The 27,014-nt window shown below is 40.5% G+C and overlaps 1 protein-coding gene across 2 annotated transcripts; it reads right to left on the bottom strand.

The window, feature by feature from the left end:
• Positions 1–628: 628 nt before the first annotated feature.
• las1l (LAS1-like, ribosome biogenesis factor) lies at positions 629–19,902 on the bottom strand. 2 transcript variants are annotated; one of them, XM_012966066.3, is made up of 13 exons: positions 19,671–19,902; positions 18,591–18,716; positions 17,639–17,708; positions 16,494–16,575; positions 15,611–15,772; positions 13,748–13,794; positions 9,698–9,804; positions 7,500–7,588; positions 6,282–6,482; positions 5,286–5,436; positions 2,806–3,167; positions 1,906–2,056; positions 629–1,100 (listed from the first exon to the last, which is right to left on the bottom strand). In XM_012966066.3, exons 1-13 carry the CDS (start codon positions 19,799–19,801, stop codon positions 1,010–1,012), a joined length of 1,770 nt encoding a protein of 589 aa, XP_012821520.1. In that variant the 5' UTR covers positions 19,802–19,902; the 3' UTR covers positions 629–1,009.
• Between the last annotated feature and the right edge of the window lie 7,112 nt (positions 19,903–27,014).

The raw sequence follows: 27,014 nt of genomic DNA, 5'->3' as shown, positions 1-27,014 counted from the left end.
AGGTTTTAAACACAAGGAGGGGAGGATTATATTTCCCAATTATCTGCTGGTGCTGGAGTCGTTCTACTTGGTCAGCTTCACTTTAATGCTACCCCCTCAAGGACACTGCTAAAGGTTTTCCTTACATCAAAGTCATGTGATTTGAGACTATGGCCTAATTTATAAACAACAGGTGCTTTTCACACCTATTAACATCAGTGAGGAGGATGCTGGTAACAGCCTGACATGTTCCACCAGAGAGGTTGTTTGCACAGCTACCCATTGCCACTCTGGGCCTATTTGCTGCAGAGTTCTGTTATTGTGTGTTCTGAGGATTTTAGGGTTGCACTTCCCTTAACAAAGGGTCATGACCAGGGAGAGAAGGGCTTTTCTTGTCCCAGCATAAACCCAAACAGATTAATAAAGGATAAACAAGTTCAGAGCCTAACAAATTCCTGTCCTGCAGCAAAACTGTGCTATAGGCTATCTGCAAGGCTTGCCACCCGGGCTTAGCTAAAGGGGTTTCGTGCACAGTTCAAAGATCAAGAAAACTCCCAATAATGAAAGTTAGCCAAACAATAGTCCACCTTAGCCCCTTATGTACAAGCAAGGAAGTGGTACTACATCAGAAATAATGTCAAAAACATGCTTTTTTTTTTAACCTTTTAATGGTTTATATTCTTTTTTTTTTTTTTTTTTTAAAAAAAAGAAAGAAATTTAAAAAAACATAGAAGATCCCTCCATTACACAAACTGTGGGTGTACCATTAGTTTGCCTCTAGGTTTCCCTGTCAGTTTATGCAGGTTCTATTAAGAAAGAACCCCTTCTCCGTGCAGCCGTTTGTAGGCCTAACTGTCAGGCAGTGACAATACGTGGGCGGAACAACACACATCTGCTAATAACACACTGTATTTTTAGAGCACATTGATCCTGCAGTTTTACAGGGTCAGTGGAACCTTGCAGTCTTTCTGGCACAGCCGTGCACAAGAACCAATCTGGCCGCTGCACCTAGGGAAATAAAGATGCATCCTCAGAAGAGCCGCAGGCCTGCTTTGATTTCATTCAGTTCACTTTGACTCCACAGTAGATTTTCAGATGGGGTGGGAGCGACAGCCGGGGAGCTGGAAAGAAAAATACAGCAGTCTTAGGTCAGCGAGAGGCGCTGCTGGGAAACAAAAAGGGAACATTAACCACAGCAGTTCCTTGACTAATTAAATCTCATCACTATGGGTTACAAGGCAGCACTTAAAGAGAAACAAGCGCTATTTTTTATATTCATTATGCTAAAAAGCCAGTGTCATAGATGTAAAAATCTGAAAGTATAATGGATGTTTAATAAATCAGGCTTATGGCACTGTGGGTGCTCCCATGACCCCTTCTGTGATTTACTTTTTACTGCCTCTAGAATTAGTTTAGAAATAATTATGTGCCTCATTTAAATTACTACTGATTTGTGTTAAAGGTGATTATAAAGACCCTTTCTAAGCAGCATTGGTAACTACGTTTAGGTTTCATCATACGAAGAGTTCATTTAAATGCAGACTAGCACTGACTGGCGCTTTGGTTACAGCCATACTGCACCAATGTGCCCTTACTTTAACACGCCAGAGCCTAGGTTATTCCATGTTGTTTGTTAAGGGGAACTGCCATAGAGTATTTAGAGCAACTGCTGTGCCCAGTAAGCACCTGTATAAAAGCCTTTAGTGGTAGGATGGCAAGGAATGCCTGCTTATCAGGAATCTTTCGGACATGGAAGTGTCCAATACGTTAAAGCATTTATAATGGCAACTCCTGCAGTTCTCTACTAAGACTTTACACATAGCACACCATGCTCACCTTACACTGGAAACACTGCAGTGCAAATGAATAACTACTTAAGGGACATGAGCATTCCTCCTCTGAGCAGCACCATGCCTTCCTTCTTACCTCATGGGAAAGCCGTGTCCATTCATTTGGCTCTCTGTGCCCTGCTGTTCTAACACTGACATCTCGGAATAGTTCTCTACTAGAAGGCAGCCTGGATCCTCCGTTTGCCCTGGGACAAGCCCAAGAGGATACTCGCTCCATTTCACAAGTTCTGCAAAAAAAAAAAAAAACTTTTAAAGAACAGTGTTTATAAAAGGAACAGTCCATCAATGATAATGTGCAGCTTGTGGGCTATTTACTGCTAGATACAGAGCAGCCATTGGAATTATAGATTAGGGATGACTGTTGCTCTTTAATACTAAAATTTACACCAGTGATGGCCCTACTTCATCTTCAGGGGGACAGGCTCTTGGAATTGATACTTATGGGCATATTTATTACAGTGTATAAGCCAAAATCACTGGTGATGTTGCCTATAGCAACCAATCAGATCTTTGCTTTTGTTACATAACTTGCAGGTGACTGTTCAAATCTAATTGCTGATTGGTTACTGTGGGCAGCATCACAGGTGATATTGGCTTACACACTATAATAAATATGCCCCTTAATGTCCATTGAGCACAAAAGCCACGGGAGAAGCTCTAGGCATATGGCTGTGCCATGCTACGGTTCTCACCATGAGTGGGTTTAAATGCACTGACTTAACTGTTACATGGATATGTATTCTTGTGCCTAACAATTCAGTGCACAGTTTAGATAGATTAAGAAAAAGTATTCTCTTCTTAATACATCTACATGACTTATGTGAACAGAACTTCCTTCTATAGGTTCTTGCATTCAACATATGAGTTGGACTGGCCCTCCTGCTTGCCCACACATTTGTTCTTTGGTTTTAATTTTACTTGCGAGGAATGAAAAGCTTTAGGGAGGCTAAAAAAATAACAGCACTTAGTATGGTACCTTCACTGACTTCCCATGCAGTTCCATGTAACGCAGCTCTCCTCTCCGCACCTATCTTTGTATTTATCACGTCAAAATATTCCTCATCATACGATTCCTCCGTGGCCATTTCGTCGTCCTCAGTTTGCTCGCTCATTTCCTGATCGCCTTCCTCCTGCACTGCCGCTCTGTCCCACTGATTGTAAGCTCTGCTCTTGGAATCCTGTTTTATTTTCCACTCCAGGCTTTCCACAGTGTAGATTGGCTGATCCCGGTAGTCTACAGACAGATCATACTCGCCTTTCTGAACATACAGGGAACAGAGTGCAAGGAGCTGCTCCTGGGTATCTGCAGGAATGCTCGGCTTCATATACTCAAAGATTCTGGTGCAATACAAATATGTCAGTGTTAAAGGACAATTGGCGTAACAAATGAATAAAATGTATGTCTGAATTCTCCATCTTATGGAAACTTGTTAATGTAATGAAAGAAGACAGGGAAATTAAATGTGTGTACTTTGTTGAAAAAAAAGTTTAACAGTATGCATAATAAAATGCAGTGTTGCCTTGCCCCATGTTTTACCCAAATTGTTTGTCGGCTCCCTGGGCTGAGGGGCCGGTGCACCTGGAGCACCTACGCAACTTGGGTGGGTGCATTAACTCTGGTTACCTGGCCACCTTTTTCTTGGATATTTGAAGAATATTTGAATGATCGTCCTGCTCTCTTCATTTAGGGGTGCTGTCAATAGCAATTCAGGTCATAAAACTTGACTTAGCTGTTTTATGTGGCCCCTGGTGACTGTGCCTGACCGTGCAGCACCAATCACCTGACAGCACTGTGACTGTGCCTGACCGTGCAGCACCAATCACCTGACAGCACTGTGACTGTGCCTGACCGTGCAGCACCAATCACCTGACAGCACTGTGACTGTGCCTGACCGTGCAGCACCAATCGCCTGACAGCACTGTGACTGTGCCTGACTGTACAGTATCTTAATAAAAAATTTGGGCGGCGACTTAGCCTGTGTTTTAGATTGCGGCCTCCTTATGTGATTGAGTTTGACACCCATGGTCTGTGGAGGAAGGAAGTTGAAACCCTGGGTTAATTTGTAGGCCTTGCTCAAAATAACCACTTTGCAGGACAGCCTATGCCAATATAATGCAAATGTTTCCTAAAATACAAATCAATAACATTTTACCACCTCTCAGTATCTCAATATAAATTTTATGACGTTAATTCCACTTGTTGGTGGCTCAAACCAACACCTAAGGGAATAGTATTAACAGTCACAAAATGTATATGTGGAATGAAATCTTTTTTTTTTTTTTTTTTTTTTCCAGTCATATACATTTATACATAATCTGTCAGTGACCAACTTAACCAACAGATAAGTAACAGCAGATAATGCAGCTCTAACTGTAACATGAACTAGTGTGAGAACAAAAGGCAGAACTCTGTCCATTATTTGGCTGATGAGGCCTAGCATGTATGTGTGCCTTGGCTTGTTTGTGTGCACTGTGAATCCTATGATCCCAGGAGATGGCCCTTAATTCTTAAAATGGCAATTTTCTATTTAGGATTACCCAATAGCACATACTACTAAAATAAAAAGATATTTTTATGAAATTGGTTTATTTAGATGAAGCAGGGCTTTACATATGAGCTTGTTTATGCAATATATTTGTATACAGACCTACATTGTTTGGGCGGTATAGCTTTCCTTTTAAAAAAAAAAAAAAAATCATATCGCTAATTCATTAGTTCATACTAATTAACTCACAATAATATAGAGCTATTTAAAAAAAAAGCCTGGGTCCTGAAACTGTAGTGCAGTGTAGTTCCAAGTAAACAGTTTAATCCCACATATACATTTTCTAAAATGCAAATCAGAGGAGACGGTTAGTTAACCTTTGAACAGGAAATAAAGCTTTTAAAAAAGAGGTCTGTCTGACAACACTGGCGCCTGCATATAGGAGTGCAGAGATAAATGGGCATGTAATTGCTGCAAGCTGAAACTCCACTGGCTGCCGCAGTAACTGGTGTAAGGGAGGTTCCATTCATAAAATTTCAAAAGTCTGAGGGATCTTTATATTATATTAATGCCCATTTAGAACCTTGGTAAAAAAAAAAAAAAGAATAAAGATAAAGCAGTATCTCATGGCAGTTCATAAAGAACAGGCATTCTTTAAGGGAGAGTCACATTCATCGGAAAAACAAGGTAGGCCTAACAGGGACTGTCCAAAGATCTGACAGACTGCTACAGCAATGAACGCTCTCCTTTCATTAATACTAGGACAGAATGATAACTGGTGTCCTTAGGAAGCTGCAATAGCAAACACATTGCTTATGTCTCAAAATCACCTCCTTTGCCAGGAGACAGTCAAAAATCCCAGATGCTGAAGGGCATAGGTAAAAATAAAGTAGAAGAATAAGTCCATCTAGTATAGTGGCCATGCGTGTATAGAAGCTATGCTACAGACAGACAGGCAACTCATACTCACAGCTGGAGGAGTTTCGGGGTTGCCAGACATGGAGATTCCAAGCATTTTTGCATTAGCCTTTTCCACTGGAGAAAAACTTTGTGTGTAAACAATTTCCACTTATTTTTAGCTGTGATTTGATTGTGGGAGTTTTGTGTATTCTTTTTATCTCCTGTAGGAATTAAAACAATCATTTGCATTTGTAATTATCACTGTATTGATCAAAAGTTTGTCTGTCCATTCTGTGTGCATTTTTTTTTTTTGCCTCCCGGAAGAAGTACCAAGTAGTAATCTGTGTCTTAATGTGGCCATACACCTTAAGATCTGCTCGTTTGGCAAGGTCAGTCAATATCAGGCAGATACTCTTTGATCATAATAGGCAGCTGAGTAGGCTTGTAGTAAGTTGTAGTAGTAAGTTGGACAGTACTGGTTTACACCACTGAGACAGGGACTGGCATTAATACAAAAACATACAATTAAATGTTATAAACAAACAACTTTTCCCCATCTGCCCTAAAAGAAGGAACAATGAGAACTGCAGTTGAAAGGCAAGAGGGTCACAGGTTGGCTAAACTGAACTAATCTCTTCAGAAAACACCCACTAAGGGCTCTGGCACACGAGGAGATTTGTCGCCGGCGATTTTAAAAAGAGCGATTTGGCAACAAGACGAGCGACAAGACGCCAATGCTAAACCAATGGAAATCGCCAGCGTCAAAACATACGAGGCTACTTCAAGGCGCCTGCTGTTTCAAATCGCACACAGACCCTTTTCTTAGCAACTTGAGTAAACATGAGGGGGGGTTAACTGTTGAGTGTACCATGGGTAGCAGATCGCCTGGAGCTCAACTCGCATGAAATCTCTTCGTGTGTATTGTCATGGCGACTTGTCGCCAAAGCGCCAGGGGGAAAAAACGCAGGCGACAAAACTGCTCGTGTGCCAGAGCCCTAAAAGTGCCCAGTGCATATAAAAACAGTTAATCTAATGACATGTGTTTGTTCAACATTAGTGAACTTACCGGCACGCTGATTGGCTAACAACACTTCATAGATCCAGCAACTTAGGTAGTGGGCTCTAAGGTTCTGATCCGTGCACTGCCCCAGGCTGACAAACATAGTCTCCAAGAGCTCTTGGGTAAATACCTGTGAATGCAAGACCTTCAACAAGGGATGCCAGATGCGGAAAAACGTGCGAGGGACGTGCAAGTTTTCAGTGTTGGCTGCATCAAAATAAAGAAAATAATGAAAATGAATGGATGAGTATTGGAACAATGTGCCTCTGCCTTACTCAAGAACATTACCTTGTGCCCAAGACAGGCCAGTACATAATAGAATTCCGGACAAGCAAAGCCTGAGGTTTAACCATCTGCATATCTGTGATGTCTAAAGGTGAGCCCAGTATTTCCCATTCTCAGTCTGACATGCAAATATTATTTTCTACAGAAAATGAATATTACAGAATTATGTGGCTAAGACTTCACTTTGTTTTATATCTGATATCAGCCATATCTGCTGGCAGAGCACCAAGCATTTGCATCCATAGATTTGCCTTCAAATGACTAAGTGCATTCCAGAAGTGGGAACGACTGCTTTCACATATAAAATGAGGATATGCATTTGGAACAAGGAGACCCAGCAGGCAGCTGGTCATTGCGGGCGGATTTAGAGAGAGTTCTATATTATGCAAGATCAATATATTCCAACGCATAATGCTAAAGAATTGCAGAAAGTCTCCACTAATCATTATCGGGGGGGGGGATAGTAGTGCATTCACAGCATTAGAACAAGTTGGGTACCTTTTAAGAAACAAAAATACATACAAAAACAGCAACAAAGTAATTAATTATATTTGCATGCCACTGACAGTTTGTGGGAGGTCTCCCTATTAAATCATAATGCAAGCTGCATTCAGTGCAGCAATGAAAAGTTCCCTTATAAAGATCATCATGTAGAGATTAAGATGACAGAAAATAATAAATGATACTAAACACAACATGGTTGTGTTTTTTAACCTTTAAGAAAGACCCAAATTAAATGTGGGAGTCAGCTTCCTGACCCACAATTTACAGTAGAATAAATTATGGATAACATTTCATTCTAACTTTAGTGTAAAAGTGTAAAAGGTGTTTATTTAGCCCATATACACATGTACAAAGGGCAACATTTTGCTCAACTAACATAACAGAAAAGAATTTGGAGTGACAGGTCCCCTTTAATGCCTATGTTTTATACTTTACCTTCCTTTTCAATTTTAAGAGTTGAAAGCTGTTTTGTAGTGGGTATAAGAAAGCCTTCTTCTAACAGCGTCTCAACAGATGTGTCTGGCCTGTAGAAAATAATCATACACCCCTTGTTATATAACTGCACACAGGAACTCTGGTATTATTGCAAATGATGGGTAATGATGGGTTGTTTCCAGGTGCCCCAAAGCCAACCAAGAGAAATTGCCTGTTCATATTGCTTGCCTTCTATTCTGCCCTCCATTATGATAACGGAGACATTTCCCACCACAAAATACGCAAGTTCAAACATGCATTACCTCAACCAACTGTCAGGTTTGCTACTGCTACAGACACGTCTGCTTAAAGGGTGAAGACACACAGAGCTACTAGTAGCAGCTACTTGTCGTGGCTATTACAGGTATAGGACCTGTTATCCAAAATGCTTGGGACCTGGGCCTTTCCAGATAAGGGATCTTTCCATAATTTGGATCTCCATGCCTTAAGTCTACTAAGAAATCATTTAAACATGCATTTAAATGCAATAGGACTGTTTAGCCTCCAATAAGGAATAATTATATCTTAGTTGGGATCAAGTAAAAGGTTCTGCTTTATTATTACAGAGAAAAAGGAAATCATTTTTAAAAATTTGAATTATTTGCTTATAATGGAGTCTATGGGGGATGGCCTTTCTGTAATTTGGAACTTTGTGAATAACGGGATATCCTATACCTGTATAATAGACAATGCAGATCATTTACTGATAATTGTCTCTACATGTGTTTTAGCAGAAGCAATTCTCTGTGTTTTCTATGGCAGAGTATTGGTATTTTCTGGCTTTTAGAAGCCCTGACAAGTAGCTGCTACTAAGTAGCTCTGTGTGTCTTCACACGAATATTTTCACTATGCTGAGAATATAAAAAGCAGCAGGCAACCATCAATCAGTTGTTTTGGAATTTCCCTGAGACTGCCTATGGTAACATCTAGAAAACCAATGGGTCTGCTGTGAGGAACAGACTTATGTGGAGGAAGATGATTCCAGAGTGTGGACCCCAGATACCCAAAGCTCCCTGTTTTACAATGTTTCCCACAATCAACTTTGCCTTACTGGTCCATGCATTTTTATATCTAATGATTTTATATTAATTAGCTGGGAATAAAGAAGAAATAGTTGGTTTGTTATCTGAAGGCACCATCATCTGCTGCCAAGAGATATTAGTCATATAAAAAGAGATAAACTGTGTACAACAGAAAGATCATGCAGGCTCTGGCAGGGAACGGCTGTTTAGTAGCCAAAATCTGCAAACATGAGATGTACAAACAGTGTCAATTTCTTAATGTTTACAGAAGGATTTGCAATGAATTTCATGTGTAAGGCTCCCCCAGTGGGTGGAGAACCATTTCAGTGCCATACTGATGCATTGACACTTTGTACCCACCCTTTTTTTAGGTCTTTATTTTGAAACTGCCTACATAAAAATGAGCATCTGGGATGTATGTGGTGCAGACAGGAGTGACAGACTATATGAAGTTAGTCATACTATTTGTTGTTTTTCTTTTCTGTTGTGCCTCTTTCCTGCACATAATGTGACATGCTATATGGATACTGAGGTCCCTGACCCTGGCAACCAGAACCACTTAATAACCATTTGCATCCCTTATTTTTCAGTTCTGGCATTCAATAATCCTGATAGCTGATATTCAAGTAAATATCTCATTAAACTATGTATGGTTGTGTAATGTATTACATAAACCAAGCCATGTTGAGATCCCTAAGCTTTAAAAATGACTGCTATTAGTAGCCAGAAGTCTGTGGCCTTCAGAGCTAACTATGAATAGATACCAACCGTTATTATCACTTGTTCTCTTTGAACAAGGAAGTATTGTGGCTTTTGTGATTTGCCTTTATATTTAGTCTCTCCTCAACCTAGCACTAACAAGCAAAGTGCCCACATCATTTTCTATTACTGCCTGAAGGTATCTACATGAATCACTTTAGTCGCCATGTGGCCCCAGCCTAATGTAGCAATCTTGCATGAATTAGCACTGCAGCACATTCTGGACTGAGAAATCTACTCTAGATAATTTGGACCGAGACCAGTAGAATTTGTAGACATTTAGGACAACTCAGTCATCCATCGGTGCATATTAAAGCTCTAAAAAACGTTTATTTCATTGCCGATGTTCAACCTCAGAACATGCAGACCTTCTCTTACCCATTTTGGCGTGAGAGATCTTTGACCTGGGCAATAAGCCATTCGAGCTCTGCGGTACAATTCCACTGCTTCATTGATTTCTCCTCCTGTTGAAGTTCTTGAAAAATCTGAAAGAAGAAATGCAGAGCATAAAATCATTAGATAGGATATGCAGCAGCTCAAAGAGACAGACTTCCTTCCCTAGGCTTTTCAGCAAACATGCCACAAATAAATGAAACTTAGAAGATTTAGAAATATGTGATGTTACTTTGTTTACATATGAATTGTCCTGAATCTCTCATAGATTCAGACTGGAATGTGCGAGATCTAAATTGAACTAAGTTAGAAATCAACAAAGCAAGAAAAAAGGCCCTGTTTTTGTTGCGTTTTTGGATGAGTGAGACAAAGCGAACGGATTGAGCACAGAGATAAATACTCCTCCAGACTGACTCACAGTAGAGGATTGCCAATTACATATTGGCATTTCATCGCCTTCTCACTATTGCCCGCAGACATTTTTACTATGTACAAGCAATAATGTACTCCACTTTTAGATTGTATTTACCAAATTAGCAATGGTTTAGTCTTATCAGAGCAAAATCTGAAACACCAATATTTAGTTATTCCGCCCCCTCCCCCGCCAGTTAACTATATCACTGACTATTTATTTAGTCAACTTATATATATGTATATTTTGTGTTTATTTATGTATACATTTACTATTAAGTTGCACATCATAGGTACTCCGTTCCATAAACTGGCACTTGGCACTGCCCTAATGGCTGTGGGAAATCTAGTATTAAAGGGATACTGTCATTATTTTTATGGTGTACTTTTTATGTCTTAATTACACTGTTTACATAGCAAATCATTTATTCTACCATTTAAAATGTTATTCTTGAACCAAAAAAATTTATTTTTTAGCTGTAATATTGGTGTGTAGGCAGCCAGTGCATTGTGCCTGACTTTAAAAAAAAAAATCTGTTTTCTTATTGATTCTTCAGCTAAACAGGGCAAGATGGGAAAGTAAACCTACTCCATGTTTGTTCCTTGCAAGGCAGATTAGATTGCCAGAGCACAGATAATCTCTCTTCATAACAGGACTTCAGTTCATCTGAGCACTAGTAATCTACTTACCAAGGACAAGGCGCTAACATAGAGGAGCTTAACTTTCCCCGTTTACCCTGCTTGTGTGCTTAACCTTGTCCTGACAGGAGCAGACAACATTAAGCTGGTCATACATGCACCGATAATATCGTATGAAACCTCGCAGGAAGCTGCTGATATCGGTCGATCGGCCCAGTTAAAAGATTTTGATTGGGCGCCATAGAAGGCGCCTGACCAAAATCTGCCTTCAGTGCTGAATCGGCAGAAGGAGGTAGAAATCCTATTGTTTCTACCTCCTTATCTGCCTGTTTCAGCCCTGAAGGTTAGTGGCGGATCTGACGATCTTTCGTGCGACCATCGGCCACCTTTGGCACTTTTGTGCCCCCTATCTGTGTAGATCTGTAGCAGACCCTGCCCTTTGACTAAGCAAGATCTATTCAAAACAGGATGTCTGCATAAAAAGACAGTTTCCATAAATAACATGGAAGCTAAAATTATACAAAGTGCAACATATTTATATTTAACTACATTTAAACTGGCAAGCCAGGAGGAGGAAATTAGCAAGCAAAATTATTTTGTGGGCAAACAGTAAGCAAGAGGAAGGAAGGGCAGCTGGATGCTTGGTGGTGCACTGGGAAGTATCGCTGTTAGAAAGAAGAAGTACCTATACGGAACTTATTTACATCTATCACAGACGTTATACCGTTTGGATGGCCAGTGTCCAGCAGCATTCATTTCCGTGTTCTTGCAAAGTGTAGAAGTTAAAAACTGCTCAACAACAGCTAAGGAAAACCCACAGGAACCATAAACTTCATTACTTATATCTGCTAATCAAGGAAGTATACTAGAAATTGGTTTTGGCTGTTGGCTAATATTCATGTTTAGACTAATAAGCATTATTTATTTTATTCAGAAATTAATATTTATCTAAATTAAGAAGCTTACCTTGGATAAGCCTATAAGGGGTTTGATGCCCCACTATTTGGTTTATTACTATTTGTTGTTCTTTGCATTATGGAAATACTGTGCCCAGAGAAGAGTGACTAAAGTTGGCCATACACTGGCCAATGTACCATAGTATCTGACGGAAAACAGACAAATACTGGCCACATTCTACTATTGCATTTACTCAGACATCCGTAACAATCAGAATTACAGGAAATGTTGCCAAGGCACCGTGCACCCATGCCGACATTGTGCATCTACAGATTACATTTTTAGTTACGGCAATTCATCTGTCGAAACAACTACTGAGTTTATATTTGTTAATTGTACAGAAGTGCTTCCCTGCAGTGCTGCCTCAGTCTGGGGAAAGCCCACATCTCTGGTTATTTACTTGCTGATATTTCAGTAACACACACATTATTTTTATTGTATTGCTAAAGCACCAACATATTCTGAAGCACTGAATAATAGATACATCACAATTACTCATTACATCAAATATACACCCAATACAGGTGGACGGTCAGGGGTTTCCACACCTAGACCAATTGTTTTATTGGGTGAAGTTTAAAAAAGTGTTCTTCATGTGATGAGCCTGGGGTTTATACACTGGGGCTACGATTAATTTAGTCAGTGCTCTTAAAAACGTTTTTTAAACTGAGCCACTCTGTGTATATGTTTATGTAAAGACATGGTGGAATGTTAACATATTGGTGTAGGGGTTTTTGTTCTTATGTGGCTTGATCTCCCAGCTTTGCCTCAAAATACATGTGGGTGATTAGGATAAATACCTTCACTGATATTCTTTAATGGACTAATTCATTAATGATGTGCTGAAAACAAGAAAGGGTAGTTTACCTTTAAGTTAACTTGTTTCAGAATGTCCCATTATTGTAACTTGCCAACTGATATTCATTTTTTTGCAGTATTTGAATCATGTACTCTCCTCTTCTGCCTCTTTCCAAACTGAAATTTCAGCAGCTATCTGGTTATCAGAGATAATTGACCCCCTCCACCTCCTAATAATATTGTTACTGTTACTTTTTATTAAATATCTTTCTCCTATCCTATCGAACTCAAAACGTGTCTTTGAAAGCACTAGTTGCTAGGGTAAACTGGACCCCAGCAACCAGATAGCTGCTGCAATTCTATTCTACTCGGGAGAGCTGTTGATCAAAAACCACAAAAAAAGACCTAATACAAATTACCTCAGAATTTCAGTCTACATCATACTAAAAGTTCATTTAAAGCTTTTAATGTGAATTGAATGAATGGTATGAAACTTATCAGAATGTAATTTTCTATTCAAACTCAATTTTGAAAATTGTTTCACTGCAGAAACTGAAGGCTAGAGTTAAACTGATTGACATTTTGGGTCAGGTATGCTTTGCAGACTAGCTACAATCATATTTATGTACAAATACCTAATATGGGTTCTGTTTCCTTTAGTGCAGTGGGGGGCAAACTACGGCCCGCGGGCCACGTCCGACCCGTTGGCTTTTTTAATCTGGCCCATCGACTCCGCAGCCTTTAAAGAATTACAGGCCCTGATTGGTTGCGCCCCTGTGCACATGACATCAGTATGCATGGGGCGCAACCGTATAAAAGTGTTTTGATGCAGTGGGGAGCCAGGGGACAGCAGGCCAAAGCAGGAGGTCGCTGGAGGATGGAGCTGGGGGGGGGGGGGGAGATGGAGGATGCTGCGGGGAGGATGCTGGGTGGGAAAAGCTGGAGGATGCTGGGGGGGGAGCTGGAGGATGCTGGGGGGGGAGCTGGAGGATATTGGGGTGGATGCTGGGGTGGAGAGCAGCAGGATGCTGGGGAATGGAGCTGGAGGATGCTGGGTGGAATGCTGGGGAGAGCTGAGAGGCCCGTGATCTCTGATGGCGGCCCTGGGCGTAACGCTGGCCCAGCCCGTCTGTAAGCCAAACTTTTTGGCCCCTGCTTTAGGGGAACAGAACTTTATGACCTATGTTTCTTTATATATTACTGCACAGCAAATACTGGGGAAAAATTTACCTTGAACTGCTCAGATATATAGGAGCGTAAAGCATCTCTTAGTTTACCTATATAAAAAGCAAAAAAGATAACAGTTAATAGTCTTTTTCTGCATTTATAATTTAAAAAGTCATAATACTGACAACATTGCTTAAGTGAATATAACATTATCTCAAAGACATAAAATAACAATCATTGGATGCTTCCATAGGCCAAAATGGTCTTAGACGTCCTGTCAAGAAACAAGCTCATGATGTGGACAGAATAAAATGACCACAGGTCTGCACAGTTTTCCCACTTATGGAAATAAAGGGCACCAATACAATATCTCATCAAGAACATGGGCCATAGATGCAGATATCATTCAAACTCTCTGCAAATGCACTGCATATGGTTCATTTAAGGAATATTCTTGCTCCTTGATTTACAGTTTTTATTCTATAGATATGGATTTACACAGGGAAACCAAGTAACTGGAACATTTTTTGGTTACTAAAGGTATAAAGTGCATAAAAATAGAAATTATTTGAGCAAAAGTATCTGTTATTCTGAGAAAAGGAACGCTTAACGCTCCAGCCCCCTACATTCATGCAAACATTCATCCCCAAAGGGGCTGCTAGTTGTAAGACATCAACAATAAAACACTGTTTAGAGAGAATGCAGCAAGAGGAAATAAGCATTTAATTCTTCTTTATCACCAGCAATTTCCTGATACTCTCATATAACCTGTTGCAGTGTAAACAGCACTTGGCACAGTCCACAAAGGCTACTCTTAAGGGAAAGCCCCATGGAACGCCAACATCCTGCTTTGATCCTGATGATAAACTTGGCAAGACTTATCCCAGAACAATTAACACCTTCCAACAGTTCTGATTTCCTGAGATTAAATATTGTATCCACCAAAGGTTAAAGAGAGGAAATATAGCAGGCAGTAGTGGAGCTTTACAGGTTTATTTGCAGGGCTTTTCTTGCTGAAAGCATACCTATAGTATGAAAAACATATGCAAGCCGTATCTTGTCCTTTATATTGCTCATTGATCTTTCCTGCTTCTGGTGTACTACCAATAAACAGCCTGTCCAATTGCTGCTGAACTACAACCTCCCATCATTTAACCAAAAAAAGCATGCTCTCACAATCTTTTAAATTAAGTATATTCACAGGTTTTAAAAAGCAGAAATAGTAGCCAGTTGAGTACTGGTGGTTTGCAGAGGAGCGCAAATTTCCACAAGAAGCACACTAGTTAAGGAGCATTTTCAGCTGTGCCCTTATTGCTTCTTTTTTCTTCTGAAATAAAGCTGTGTATATATTAGAAGAAAAATATCCTTATGAATGCAGCAATTGTTTTTCTTGTATTTATCTATATATTACTGTCAAATAAAGACTAAATAAATAAAAAGTTCCCAGGCTGCTTTATTCCACCACAGGCTTAATGTCCATGTCAACAAAGCAAGCAGGGAGAAAGCACTGAAAGACCACGGATAATTTTTCAATGCCACAACTTGCCATGTGGCCATTCATATTGTGCATTATATAAATGCACTTTATAGAGGAAGAACTGTGGTGCCTGGCTAAGAATGGCTATAGTTAATATTATACTGCATGCTTCTAAATGAGACATAGAAATACTAATCTAGCAGAATAAACTCTTAAATATTTACTTCCTTTTAACTGTTTTGTAGTTTTTATAAATCTCACTGTCATACCCTGCCACCTTCTGGTCATATACAGGATTTATTTACAATTCATTCTATGTATAGGAAAAATATTTGCTATTACCAGCTGCAACTGGATAATCATGTAGCTCAAATAGTAAGCAATAAATTAGCAGCTTACATTGCAAAACTGCCAAATAACATGACTACAAGGACATCAGAAAAACTAACCAGTAAGAGTTTGCTTTTTCTGTTCCTTTACTGAGAGAGGTGGAAGAACGTCCTCTGTATCTTCTGTTTTTTCTTCATCTGAACCCCAGTGTGTAGATGGTGTGTTCCCCAGCTGCCGGGACCAGTACTCACGCCTCAGCCACTCCATCACACAGTCCCACCCTGGGTAGGTAGTAAGGCAACAGGATTATGCTAGATATAAAACACATGTACCTGCTTTGACTGCTCTGAAGAATATGGATTCTTCCATTTTTTTTTTTGCATATTTATTATTAGGTAGGTAAAAGCTAGATAAATGTTTATGAAACTTCAACTACTGAGTGAGAGACAAAAGGAGACAAAGAGGCCAGAACTAGTGAAACACACTAAGTTTTCTGTTTTCTGTAGCAGCTAACTGAAAGTATATCCTGGTGGTCATTACATTGGTATATTGTCTTAACTAATAGTGAGTGTTGGTAAATCAGTTTAAATGGAAAGTCCAGTGGTGCAAATCTGAACTTACTCTCACTGCAATTTCTTAAAAAAAATGCTGTAGGAATAACCTGCAACTTTAATTGCAAGACAGCTGACACTGAAAAGTGCAGTGTAATATATTGGCATTGACCTAACCTATGAATCAGAAATATATATAAATTATTAATATAATATATATATATATATATATATATATATATATAATATATTTAAATAATTTAATTAAAAATATTATATTATCATATTGCATTATATATCTTACATAATCATTATAATTTAAATATTTATTATATACATTTTTATTTCTAAGTCGCAGACCCATTTCCACAGTACTTAACAGAAATTGTCAATTACATCTGTCTCTTGCCCATTATTTATTGCCCCCAGCCCCCAAATAATTGGTCCTTACCTTTCCTGCACATGCTGAGTTTGGGTAACTTTCCATGGGTTAAGTCGTGTCGCAGGTTCACCACCCATTCTGGGATCTTTAACTAAAACAGGGGAAGGAAATATTAGAAGTCAAAAAATAACTTTGAGATCCAATGTGGAACTGTAATTAAAAATTATAGTCCACTGAACATTGTACCTACAGCATCAACAAATAAAGACCATAGTACCAGCAACATAAAATCCACAGGTCTTATTTACAATGCACTTTGTCATCAGGTGGGGCACTGTGCAAATAGTGGGAGGCCACGTTTCAGAGAGCAGAGACCCACAGCTCCCTTCGCTAATACAGTGTCAGGGGCGCTGCTGCCATGAGGCAAGTTCAGAAACTCACCTCAGGCCGCAGCGCCCCCCAAAGTTACTTTAAGAGACAAATTTCAGCTTTACTAGTGCAGAATAAGCAATTGCCCTCTCTACACTAGTGATGCGGCCCCCCTGGACCCCTATGGTGCTGTAAAGGTAGGTAAGTGAGGGAGGGTGGCATCACAGGAGCTGCCTCAGGCGGCTCAGGGGCCAGAGACTCCCCTGCTGACTGTGTTAGTACTGTATTACAGAGGGGTGGGCAGAGGAAGGCACATAGGATCCCCATCCCTTACCTTGTGCGTCATTAAGAGGCACAAAGTAAGGAGTGGCTAGAGGCACAGTCTGCATCGGGTCCTTGGTATCTGCTCTAAGCTGTACCTCATAGAGCTGCTCTCTCCACGGATTATCACATTTTTTCACCACCAATCAATGCAGAGGGCAGAAACCCCAGGAACACAAGTGCTCTGTAAGGTAGCTCTAAGGGGCATGCTCTTGCACATGCCCAGCTGGCGTTCATAAATTACCCTTTATGTCTCTGCTGGGCTCTTTGATGCATGGCAAGCATTTGTCAACACACAATATAGATCAAAGACCTTCCCACTGTCACAGAAACAGTTACTATACACTTTTATATGGTTACATTTTCTTCAGCAACAGATACCATTATAATAAATAAATACATGTATTGTAAGCCAAATATTGCACTCCAGTACCCTGATTATCGCAAAAATAATGGTAAAAGCAAATTCTAAGCTTCATCAGACAAATGGACCCTATGAAAAAGATGTAGAATAACACACCAACCTCATTAGCCAGTCGCCTCAAAGGAATGGCTACTGTTTTCTGTTTGCGCTCAGTTATTAAATTTACAAACCTGTTAAAAAAAAAAAAAGAAGTGAAGAATCAGTGCAAACAAAATACACTCTAGGCAAATATTTTGTTAAAGGACAAGAAAATGCCAATTTACACAGTAGCTTATCCAATGCAGGGAAAAACGAATACAAGGACATAAATATGGATAGATATTTACATCTTCAACTAGTGGGTCAGAATGAGAGTCACTTTCTGGAAAGCCGATTCATCACTAAAACATCTGATTTGTCATAATGCAACAAAAGAATTGCTGAGGGATACTGCTGTCTCAAAGTATAAGCAAAGGAGTGCAAACAAAGCCCCAGCATTAATAGAGAACATTAACAAGCTATTAAAAAGCTGTAGCACTCGACTAAGATATATTAAAATAAAACAAATCTTTACTCATCCATTAATTCATTAATATTCATTAATAATATTAATCCATCATCCCAAACATACAAGCCCCACTCTTCTAGGCCAAGAAGCATGGGGATGGAATGTTTTGGATGATGGATTAATGTTACTAATACTGATTAAGGGCTTGTATTTTCTTATCTGGGGATAAGCATGCCTTACAGTAACCTGTAAACATAGCAGCTAGATCTCTCTTATATACTCCTGCCACAGACTTCCCCAAGGTGGATGGTTTCTCCATCTGAATATTTCTGGCAGTGGAGAAATGCCTGTCTGTGCTTCCTGCCATTAGCTACCATCTGTCACCACTGGTTAGAGGCCTATTTTGACCCAAAGATGCACATGTACTGTAGCAGCATATGCTGTGACAGGCTTTTCTCCACCAGTAAAAAAAACAAACACAAGTTGCCTAGGACAACTATTGTGATATCACAATATTCCGCAAGAAGCAAGACAACCACCAGACTGCTACATTTCTTACCCTTACCTGACAAGGGCAAGTCCATAGAGCAGCACAAGTTCCTCGGCCCCCATTCCTCCACTCATGTCCAGGATTTTGCAACGTACAAGATCAGCGGTACACTCCACTGCAAGAGGCATGCTGTTGCCATACCTTAGGAGAGAAACAGATTACAATGCATGCCATAGCCACTGGCTCCTTGATCTATACTGAACCTTATGAATGCAACAAACACGATGTAAAGGGTTCACTGGGACGCCAGGGTACAGTAGCTATAAAGTTATTTTACATTGTAATATATAAATATAGCAAAGTTATATTACATTGTTACATTGATAAAGGTCCCGGGTGAGGACCGAAACGTTGATCTAAATAAACTAAGTATCTTTTTTTGATTAAATTTTCCTGGTGTGCATCAGCATTTTTTACATATTTACATTGTTTATCTGATTTGCACCCAGGTTGTTATCCCTATAAGTGTGTGCCTCAGCCTTTTTCTATATAGACATTGTTATATATAAAAATTGTTATAGCAAAGTTATATTTTATAACAAAGCTGTAAAACAAAGTTTTATTCTCTAACACATGCTGATTGGATAATTTTTCTTCCTCACGTTGTAGTAAAAAGTACAACTAAGTATTCTTAAGCAATTGTAGTTGTTTAAGTTATGTCCTGTCAAAAGCAGAAAAGTATCATAATCACTGATATTAGAATACTAAATTATAGAGGAAGAGACACTAGTAGTAGAATGAAAGCGGTAATGCCATATAGCCACTTATAAGTAAATAAAATGGCATGGAAATATGGTCAGAATGAGAAATACTGGATAGGAACTATTCAGAATACAGAATGCAAGTCAAGCAGTATAACTGTGGCTGCACCAGTCTGCTCATTCGTACTGCTCTCCTGCTGTTGTGGAAATACTATGCCCTGCCAGAGGATCCTCGCCATACTGCTTAAAGAAGCCAAATCTGTCTTCCTTGAAGTTGGTCATCTTTAACTATTTTAAAAGGACCGGCACAGCCTCATTCCCGCAATGTTGCCACTCACCATAGAAGAACCCATGCCCCATGGCAGCCTGAAGAAAAAATACTGTTGCCTCTCACCTGCTCTTCCACGCAGATATCCTGTGTAGCGCATCCCGCTGAAGTTTGCAGTCCCTACTGTACAGGTATTCCAAAACCTGTTCCCACTCCGCTTTACTAAGCCAAGCTACCACTTGCCTCCGGCCCGCCATGTCCCATCGCACAGTAAGAATGCACAGCGAGCCTTTCCCTTCAGCCAATCACAGCGCAGCCATTGGGCAGTATTGGCATTCTATTGGTGGGTTTCAGAGCAGCGAGAATGACTGTCCGTGTGGAAACATTGTATCACAAATTTAGGTACCGGCGCGATAGTTTCTAAAAAAATCAGTGGAGAATTTGATTCCTGGCTTTTATTGACATAAAAGAAAAATCCTACCAGCAGCAACTGAGTAAAGTGGTTGAACAGTGCAGGCTGCAGCAGTGTTTAGTGTCCCTTTATAACCTATAAATGGATACAATATCCTGAGACCAGGGATATATTTATATTTATCGAGGTGAAAAAAATAATGGTCTTCTCTTTCTATCCTGAGAGAGAATGACAGTGGCTTTACCACAGAAAACATTAAATGGGTTGCTGAGAAGGAAGCAGAAACATCTGAAAGACACAATGTACAGCAGTGCTATGAAACTGCTCTGTATAGCTCTGAGTTGACAGGAGCTGCTTCTCCCCTACCCCCCATGGGCAATAATGGATTCTGCCAGATTTTTTTGGCAAACATAGTTCCTAATAGTTTGGTTGAAGATGATGCCAAAGTTCTATATACATTTGGAGAACCTGTGAATTACAACTATTTTAAACTGAATTTACTCATGAAGGTGCTGGAAAAAAATACATTTTCAAACACCATTTCCCCAAATTAAGTGCTTTATAAATAAACCCAATTCATTTGTAATATGGATTTAAAGTGTATTTTAAATGCAGTGATTTCTATCCAGGTTGCATTTGCCCTTGTCTACCTACATTTTGGCTGACTTCCAGCTATTTAATACAGGAATAGGATCTATTATCCAGAATGCTTGGGTCCTGGTGTTTTCCAGATAAGGGATCATTGTGTAATTCAGTTATTCTGCTAAAAATCATTTACATTAAATAAACCCAATAATATTGTTTTGCCCCAAATATGGATTTATGTAGCTGAGTTACCATCAAGTACAAGCTACTGTTTAAAGGAACAGTAACACCAAAAAATGAAAGTGCATAAAAGTAACTAAAATATAATGTGCTGCTGCCCTGCACTGGTAAAAGTTGTGTGTTTACTTCAGAATGTCTACTATAATTTATATAAATAAGCTGCTATGTAGCCATGGAGGCAGCCATTCAAAGGAGAAAAGGCACAGGCACATAGCAGATAACAGATAAAACACTATTGTATTCTACAGAACTTATTTGTTATCTGCTATGTAACATAGTAACATAGTAAGTTGGGTTGAAAAAAGACATACGTCCATCACGTTCAACCATAATGCCTATATATAACCTGCCTAACTACAAGTTGATCCAGAGGAAGGCAAAAAACCCCATCTGAAGCCTTGTAGATTGTAAGCTCTTTGGGGCAGGGCCCTCTTCACCTCTTGTATCGGTTATTGATTGCTTTATATGTTACTCTGTATGTCCAATATACGTAACCCACTTATTGTACAGCGCTGCGGAATATGTTGGCGCTTTATAAATAAATGTTAATGTAATGTAATGTAATGATCCAGAGGAAGGCAAAAAACCCCATCTGAAGCCTCTCTAATTTGCCGCAGAGGGGAAAAAATTGCTTCCTGACTCCAAGATGGCAATCCGACTAGTCCCTGGATCAACTTGTACTAAGAGCTATCTCCCATAACCCTGTATTCCCTCACTTGTACTGAGAGCTATCTCCCCTACCCCTGTATTCCCTCACTTGTACTGAGAGCTATCTCCCCTACCCCTGTATTCCCTCACTTGTACTGAGAGCTATCTCCCATACCCCTGTATTCCCTCACTTGTACTGAGAGCTATCTCCCATACCCCTGTATTCCCTCACTTGTACTAAGAGCTATCTCCCATAACCCTGTATTCCCTCACTTGCTAAGAATCCATCCAGCCCCTTCTTAAAGCTATATAATGTATCAGCCAGTACGACTGATTCGGGGAGGGAATTCCACAACTTCACAGCTCTCACAGTAAAAATCCTTTCCGAATATTTAAATGGAACCTCCCTTCTTCTAAACGGAGTGGGTGCCCTTGTGTCCATTGGAAGGACCTACTGGTAAATAAAACATTAGAAAGGTTATTATATGATCCCCTTACATATTTATACATAGTTATCATGTCACCTCTTAAGCGCCTCTTCTCCAGTGTAAACAGACCCAACTTGGCCAGTCTTTCTTCATAACTGAGACTTCCCATACCCTTTACCAGCTTAGTTGCCCTTCTCTGGACCCTCTCTAACTCAATAATGTCCCGTTTGAGCACTGGAGACCAAAACTGAACAGCATATTCTAGATGGGGCCTTACCAGCGCTTTGTAAAGGGGAAGAATAAACCCCTCCTCCCGTGAATCTATACCCCTTTTAATACAGCTCAAAACCTTGTTTGCCCTTGCAGCTGCTGCCTGGCATTGCTTGCTACAGCCAAGTTTATTATCTACAAGGACTCCAAGGTCCTTCTCCATTATGGATTTGCCTAGGGCAGTCCCATTAAGGGTATACGGGGCTAGCATATTTTTACATCCCAGGTGCATGACCTTACATTTATCCACATTAAATCTCATCTGCCACTTAGCTGCCCAGATTGCCAGTTGGTCAAGATCCTGCTGCAGGGATGTCACATCCTGGATAGAATTGACTGGTCTGCAGAGTTTTGTGTCATCTGCAAACACTGATACATTACTCATAATACCCTCCCCCAAGTTATTTATGAACAAGTTAAATAAAAGTGGACCCAGTACAGAACCCTGAGGGACCCCACTGAGAACCTTATTCCAAGTAGAGAATGTGCCATTAACAACCACCCTCTGTACCCGATCCTGTAGCCAGTTTTCAATCCATGTGCAAACGACTTCACTAAGACCAATAGACCTTAGTTTAGAAAGCAGTCGTTTGTGGGGAACGGTATCAAATGCTTTGGCAAAATCCAAATAGATTATATCTACTGCATCCCCACTGTCCAGCTTCTTACTTACCTCATCATAAAAAGCAATTAAATTGGTCTGACATGACCTGTTCTTCATAAAGCCATGCTGATTACTGCTCATAATGGGGCCCAATGAACCGGAACGCAGTATAGGGAAGCAGGGCATGACGGGGCTAGGAGGGCAGCCCTTCCCCCCTCCCCCCCTCCTGTTTGGGTTTTTGTTTGATCTGGCCAATGAGACTACTGGATGTTTCCCGGGCTTAGCAAGGGGAGGAGCGAGCGAGGACAGCTTACCTGCCATTCGGTTCCAGGCAGCAGGAGGATCAACAGCTCGCAACGTCCCACCCTCCCTCCCTTTAATAGGGGGTTGTTGTCGTCGCAGTTAGCGGAGGGTACCTTACTCCGTGCCCCCAGGGGGAAGTTTAAAGGGGGGTACTTGTCAAGCAAGGAGAGTGTAGCCCGGTTGGCCTGGGGTCCTGAGCGGCAGTTAGCCTCGGTTTAGGTCGGGCGAAAAGGAGGCAGGAACCAGGCGTTAAATTCGGGCGCAGGGCCAGCCCCTTGGAGGCGAGTAAGGGATTGTTGTTTATGTAAATTGTTGGTTACTTAAAATGTTTGTTATACAAACGGTTTTGTCAAGTTAATAATGTTACAAATGTTAACTAATGTTAAGTTATTGTTAATAAATAAATAACTGCGGCCTTCTCTTCCCAGCTACGGTGTCCGAGTGTGTTGTTCGGGGAAAAGGTTAGGGGGTTAAGACGGGGGGAGGGGTAAGGGTTGCAGACTCGACGCTGCACCTGTCATGGCATTCTCCACTACATAATTTTGTATGTGATCCCTTAACAAGCTTTCAAATAACTTGCCCACCACGGATGTCAAACTTACAGGCCTATAATTGCCAGGCTGAGATCTTACTCCCTTTTTAAAAATAGGAATGACATTCGCCTTCTTCCAATCGCTAGGTACCATACCTGATGAAAGAGAGACTGAGAATATCAGAAACAAGGGCCACTGTAATTCTGCCCCTAGCTCTCTCAGTACCCGAGGGTGTATTCCATCTGGCCCAGGTGCCTTGTTTACATTTATCGTGTGTAACCCTTTAAGCACCATATCCTGTGCCAACCACTGTGAAGTTGGAGCTGAGGCAACAGTGCAGCTATTGGGTGGGACTTGGCCCACTGGCTCCTCTACTGTATACACAGAAGAAAAGAACTGGTTAAGCACATTTGCCTTTTCTGTATCCGCTGTAACCATATTGTTACTATAACTCAATGGGGCCACACCCTCAACCTGCATCTTTTTAATTATTATATTATTAATATACTTAAAAAAGTTTTTGGGGTTAGTCTTGGCCTCGGCCGCGATGCGCTCCTCATTTTCTATCTTTGAATTCCGGATTGCTGTTTGACAACACTTGTTACAGTCTTTATATTCATTAAACGCAGCTTCTTATATTTCTTAAAAGCTTTCCTTTTTCTCCCTATTAACTTCTTTAAGCCACATAGGGTGATTCTTAACACTTCTACTTTTTCTTATTAATGGAATAAATTGAGAACAGTAATGATTTAATATCATTTTAAATGACAACCATTTCTGCTCTGTGTTTTTATCAGAAAACATAATGCCCCAATCTATGCCCTGAAGCGCTGCCCTTAAGGAGCTAAAATTTGCCTTCCTAAAATTCATTGTCTTTGTTACCCCCGTGTAAATTTGTTTCCTGCACCAAACATCAAATGAAATAACATTATGGTCACTATTACCCAGGGGTTCAACCACTTGCACATTTGCTATACGTTCTGGGTCATTAGAGATCACTAGATCTAGTATAGCATGGTTCCTGGTTGGCTCCTCAACAACCTGTGACATAAAGTTGTCATGCAGCAAGTTTATAAACTTGTTCCCAGTTACTGTCCTGGCAGTACTATGGCTCCAGTCAATATCAGGATAATTAAAATCCCCCATTATTATCACTTGCCCAAAACTAGCAGCCTTTTCTATTTGCAACAGGAGCTGGGCCTCCTCCTCCTCACTTACATTAGGGGGTCTATAGCATACGCCAACAATTAGTTTGGTAGCTTCTTTACTATCTGTGAGAAGCTCAACCCATAAGGATTCAGCTCCCTCTGTTCCCCCCATCACTTCCTCCTTAATATTTGCTTTTAATTCCTGCTTAATGAACAGACACACTCCTCCTCCTTTTCTATTGCCCCTGTCCCTCCGAAACAATGTATAACCCCCAATATTAACAGCCCAGTCATGAGACTCATTCAACCAAGTTTCAGCAACACCAATCACATCATATTTCCGCTCCAACGCCAGTACCTCCAGCTCTCCCATTTTACCAGTCAGACTCCTTGCATTGGTAAACATACATTTAATACTGGTACCAGCGTGAGAATTACGTGTAAACAACTTAAGGGCCTCCCTGCCATTATCAGTATCCCGAAGCAAGTCTCCTCCCCCATTTTCCCTTACTATGCCCGCTACCTCATCTATCCTGTCTACCACAGAATTTCCCGCTGCACCCTCCCCCCCCACTCCTAGTTTAAAATCTCCTCCAGCCCTCTAGCCATCTTTTTCCCCAAAGCAGCTGCCCCATCATCATTGAGGTGCAGCCCATCCCTGGCAAAGAGCTTGTAGCCGATTGAGAAATCAGCCCAGTTCTCGAGAAACCCAAAGCCCTCCTCCCTGCACCAATCTCTCAGCCACGCATTAATCTCCCTAAGCTCCCGCTGCCTTCTTAATGTTGCTCGTGGCACAGGTAATATCTCTGAGAAAATTACCTTGGAAGTCCTCGCCCTCAACTTCGCACCTAGCTTTTTAAAATCGTTTTTGAGGACTTCCCCCCCTCCTCTAACTTTATCATTGGTACCTATGTGTACCAAGACCGCCTGTGCCTTTTCTCCTTTTTTCCAGCTTGAATGGCTGCCCCCGGGGCTACACAGCAGCTTATTATATAAATTATAGTAGTGTTACTGTAGCAAACACACCAGTTTTACCAGTGCAGGGCAACAGTGCATTATATTTTTATTACTTTAAAGCTCTTTCATTTTTTTGGTGTTACTGTTCCTTTAATTATTACATTATTGCTGGGTGCAAACAGCCACGGCTGCATGTGTCACATAACCTCAGAACTGGCCTCCATTGCTCGCCAGCCTTAGCATGTATCAAACATTTTTATTCAAGGTATTTTAGTGCTTGAAGAAGGCAGTACAAGGGACCGGGCCAGTCAATAAGTAGACAATTCTGCAGTCAGGATAGGGCCCTTCCGCGATCCTTTGCAAGCATGGGGTCAAGGGTTGCTGCCCCTGTTAAATGCTCCCTAAGTACAGCTCTGCTTAAAGAGCACTTTCCTCAGGCTGTATAAAACACAAGAGGTCTCGTATTAATACAGGAAAATTCATCTATCTTTATCTATCTTATTCTATCATTATCACAGTCTTTAGTGGCCCACCGAAGACTAGCTATAATAATAAATCAATAGCAAGTAGAATAAAAAGGATACAGAGCTGCCATTAACTGAAAAACATATCTTATCTTAAAACTGCTTATTCTGAAATGTATATTGAAGCCCTTGGAATTGTAGCCCTCAAAATATATGATAAATATGCTGTTCTATTTCTTTCTTTCTCTCCAAAATTTGCCTGGTCCATCTCCACCTCTGGGAGTTGGTTTAAATTTTTAATTATCCATCCCACTCAAAATCTGTAATAGACATTTGCCTGTGTGAAATGTAAAACTACTTGCCTTGCCACAAATCAAGGCCTGTCTTCAATGCCCCCCACCGATGGAGCAGGGTAAAAGAGTCTGCCTTCTGGATGGGGAACGAAAAGTATTTTTCTAAGAAAAGCTCCCTATCATTTTGGCACCTGCTCTGGTCAGAAGTTTCAGTCTACATGAGTAGATGGGGAGAGATCCCCATTGCTCCATATGGGAGCAAAATGTCGGTGCGGAGAGGCAAATCCAGGCCTGTGTACAAACACAAAGCAGTCTCTTTAGAAAGAAATAGGTGCAAATGCGAATCTGTTTCTCAAATCCACATAGGGGCAAACAATATTAATACAAATTAATTACGCAATCCACACCTATGGCATGGTATATAATGCTCTTTATATAGTAGGTAAATATTAACAAAGAAGAGTTTCACACTTCAATGCATTGTATACATACCATCAATTAGCTTTGACACAGAACAGAACAGATATATAAAATGCAGACACGCGTGGATTGAGAAAACCCCAACATTTTGGAACCATGTCCTTT

This window comes from Xenopus tropicalis, chromosome 8, assembly GCF_000004195.4.
Source record: "Xenopus tropicalis strain Nigerian chromosome 8, UCB_Xtro_10.0, whole genome shotgun sequence".
Taxonomy (NCBI): domain Eukaryota; kingdom Metazoa; phylum Chordata; class Amphibia; order Anura; family Pipidae; genus Xenopus; species Xenopus tropicalis.
This window is presented reverse-complemented; position numbering and strand designations above follow the sequence as displayed.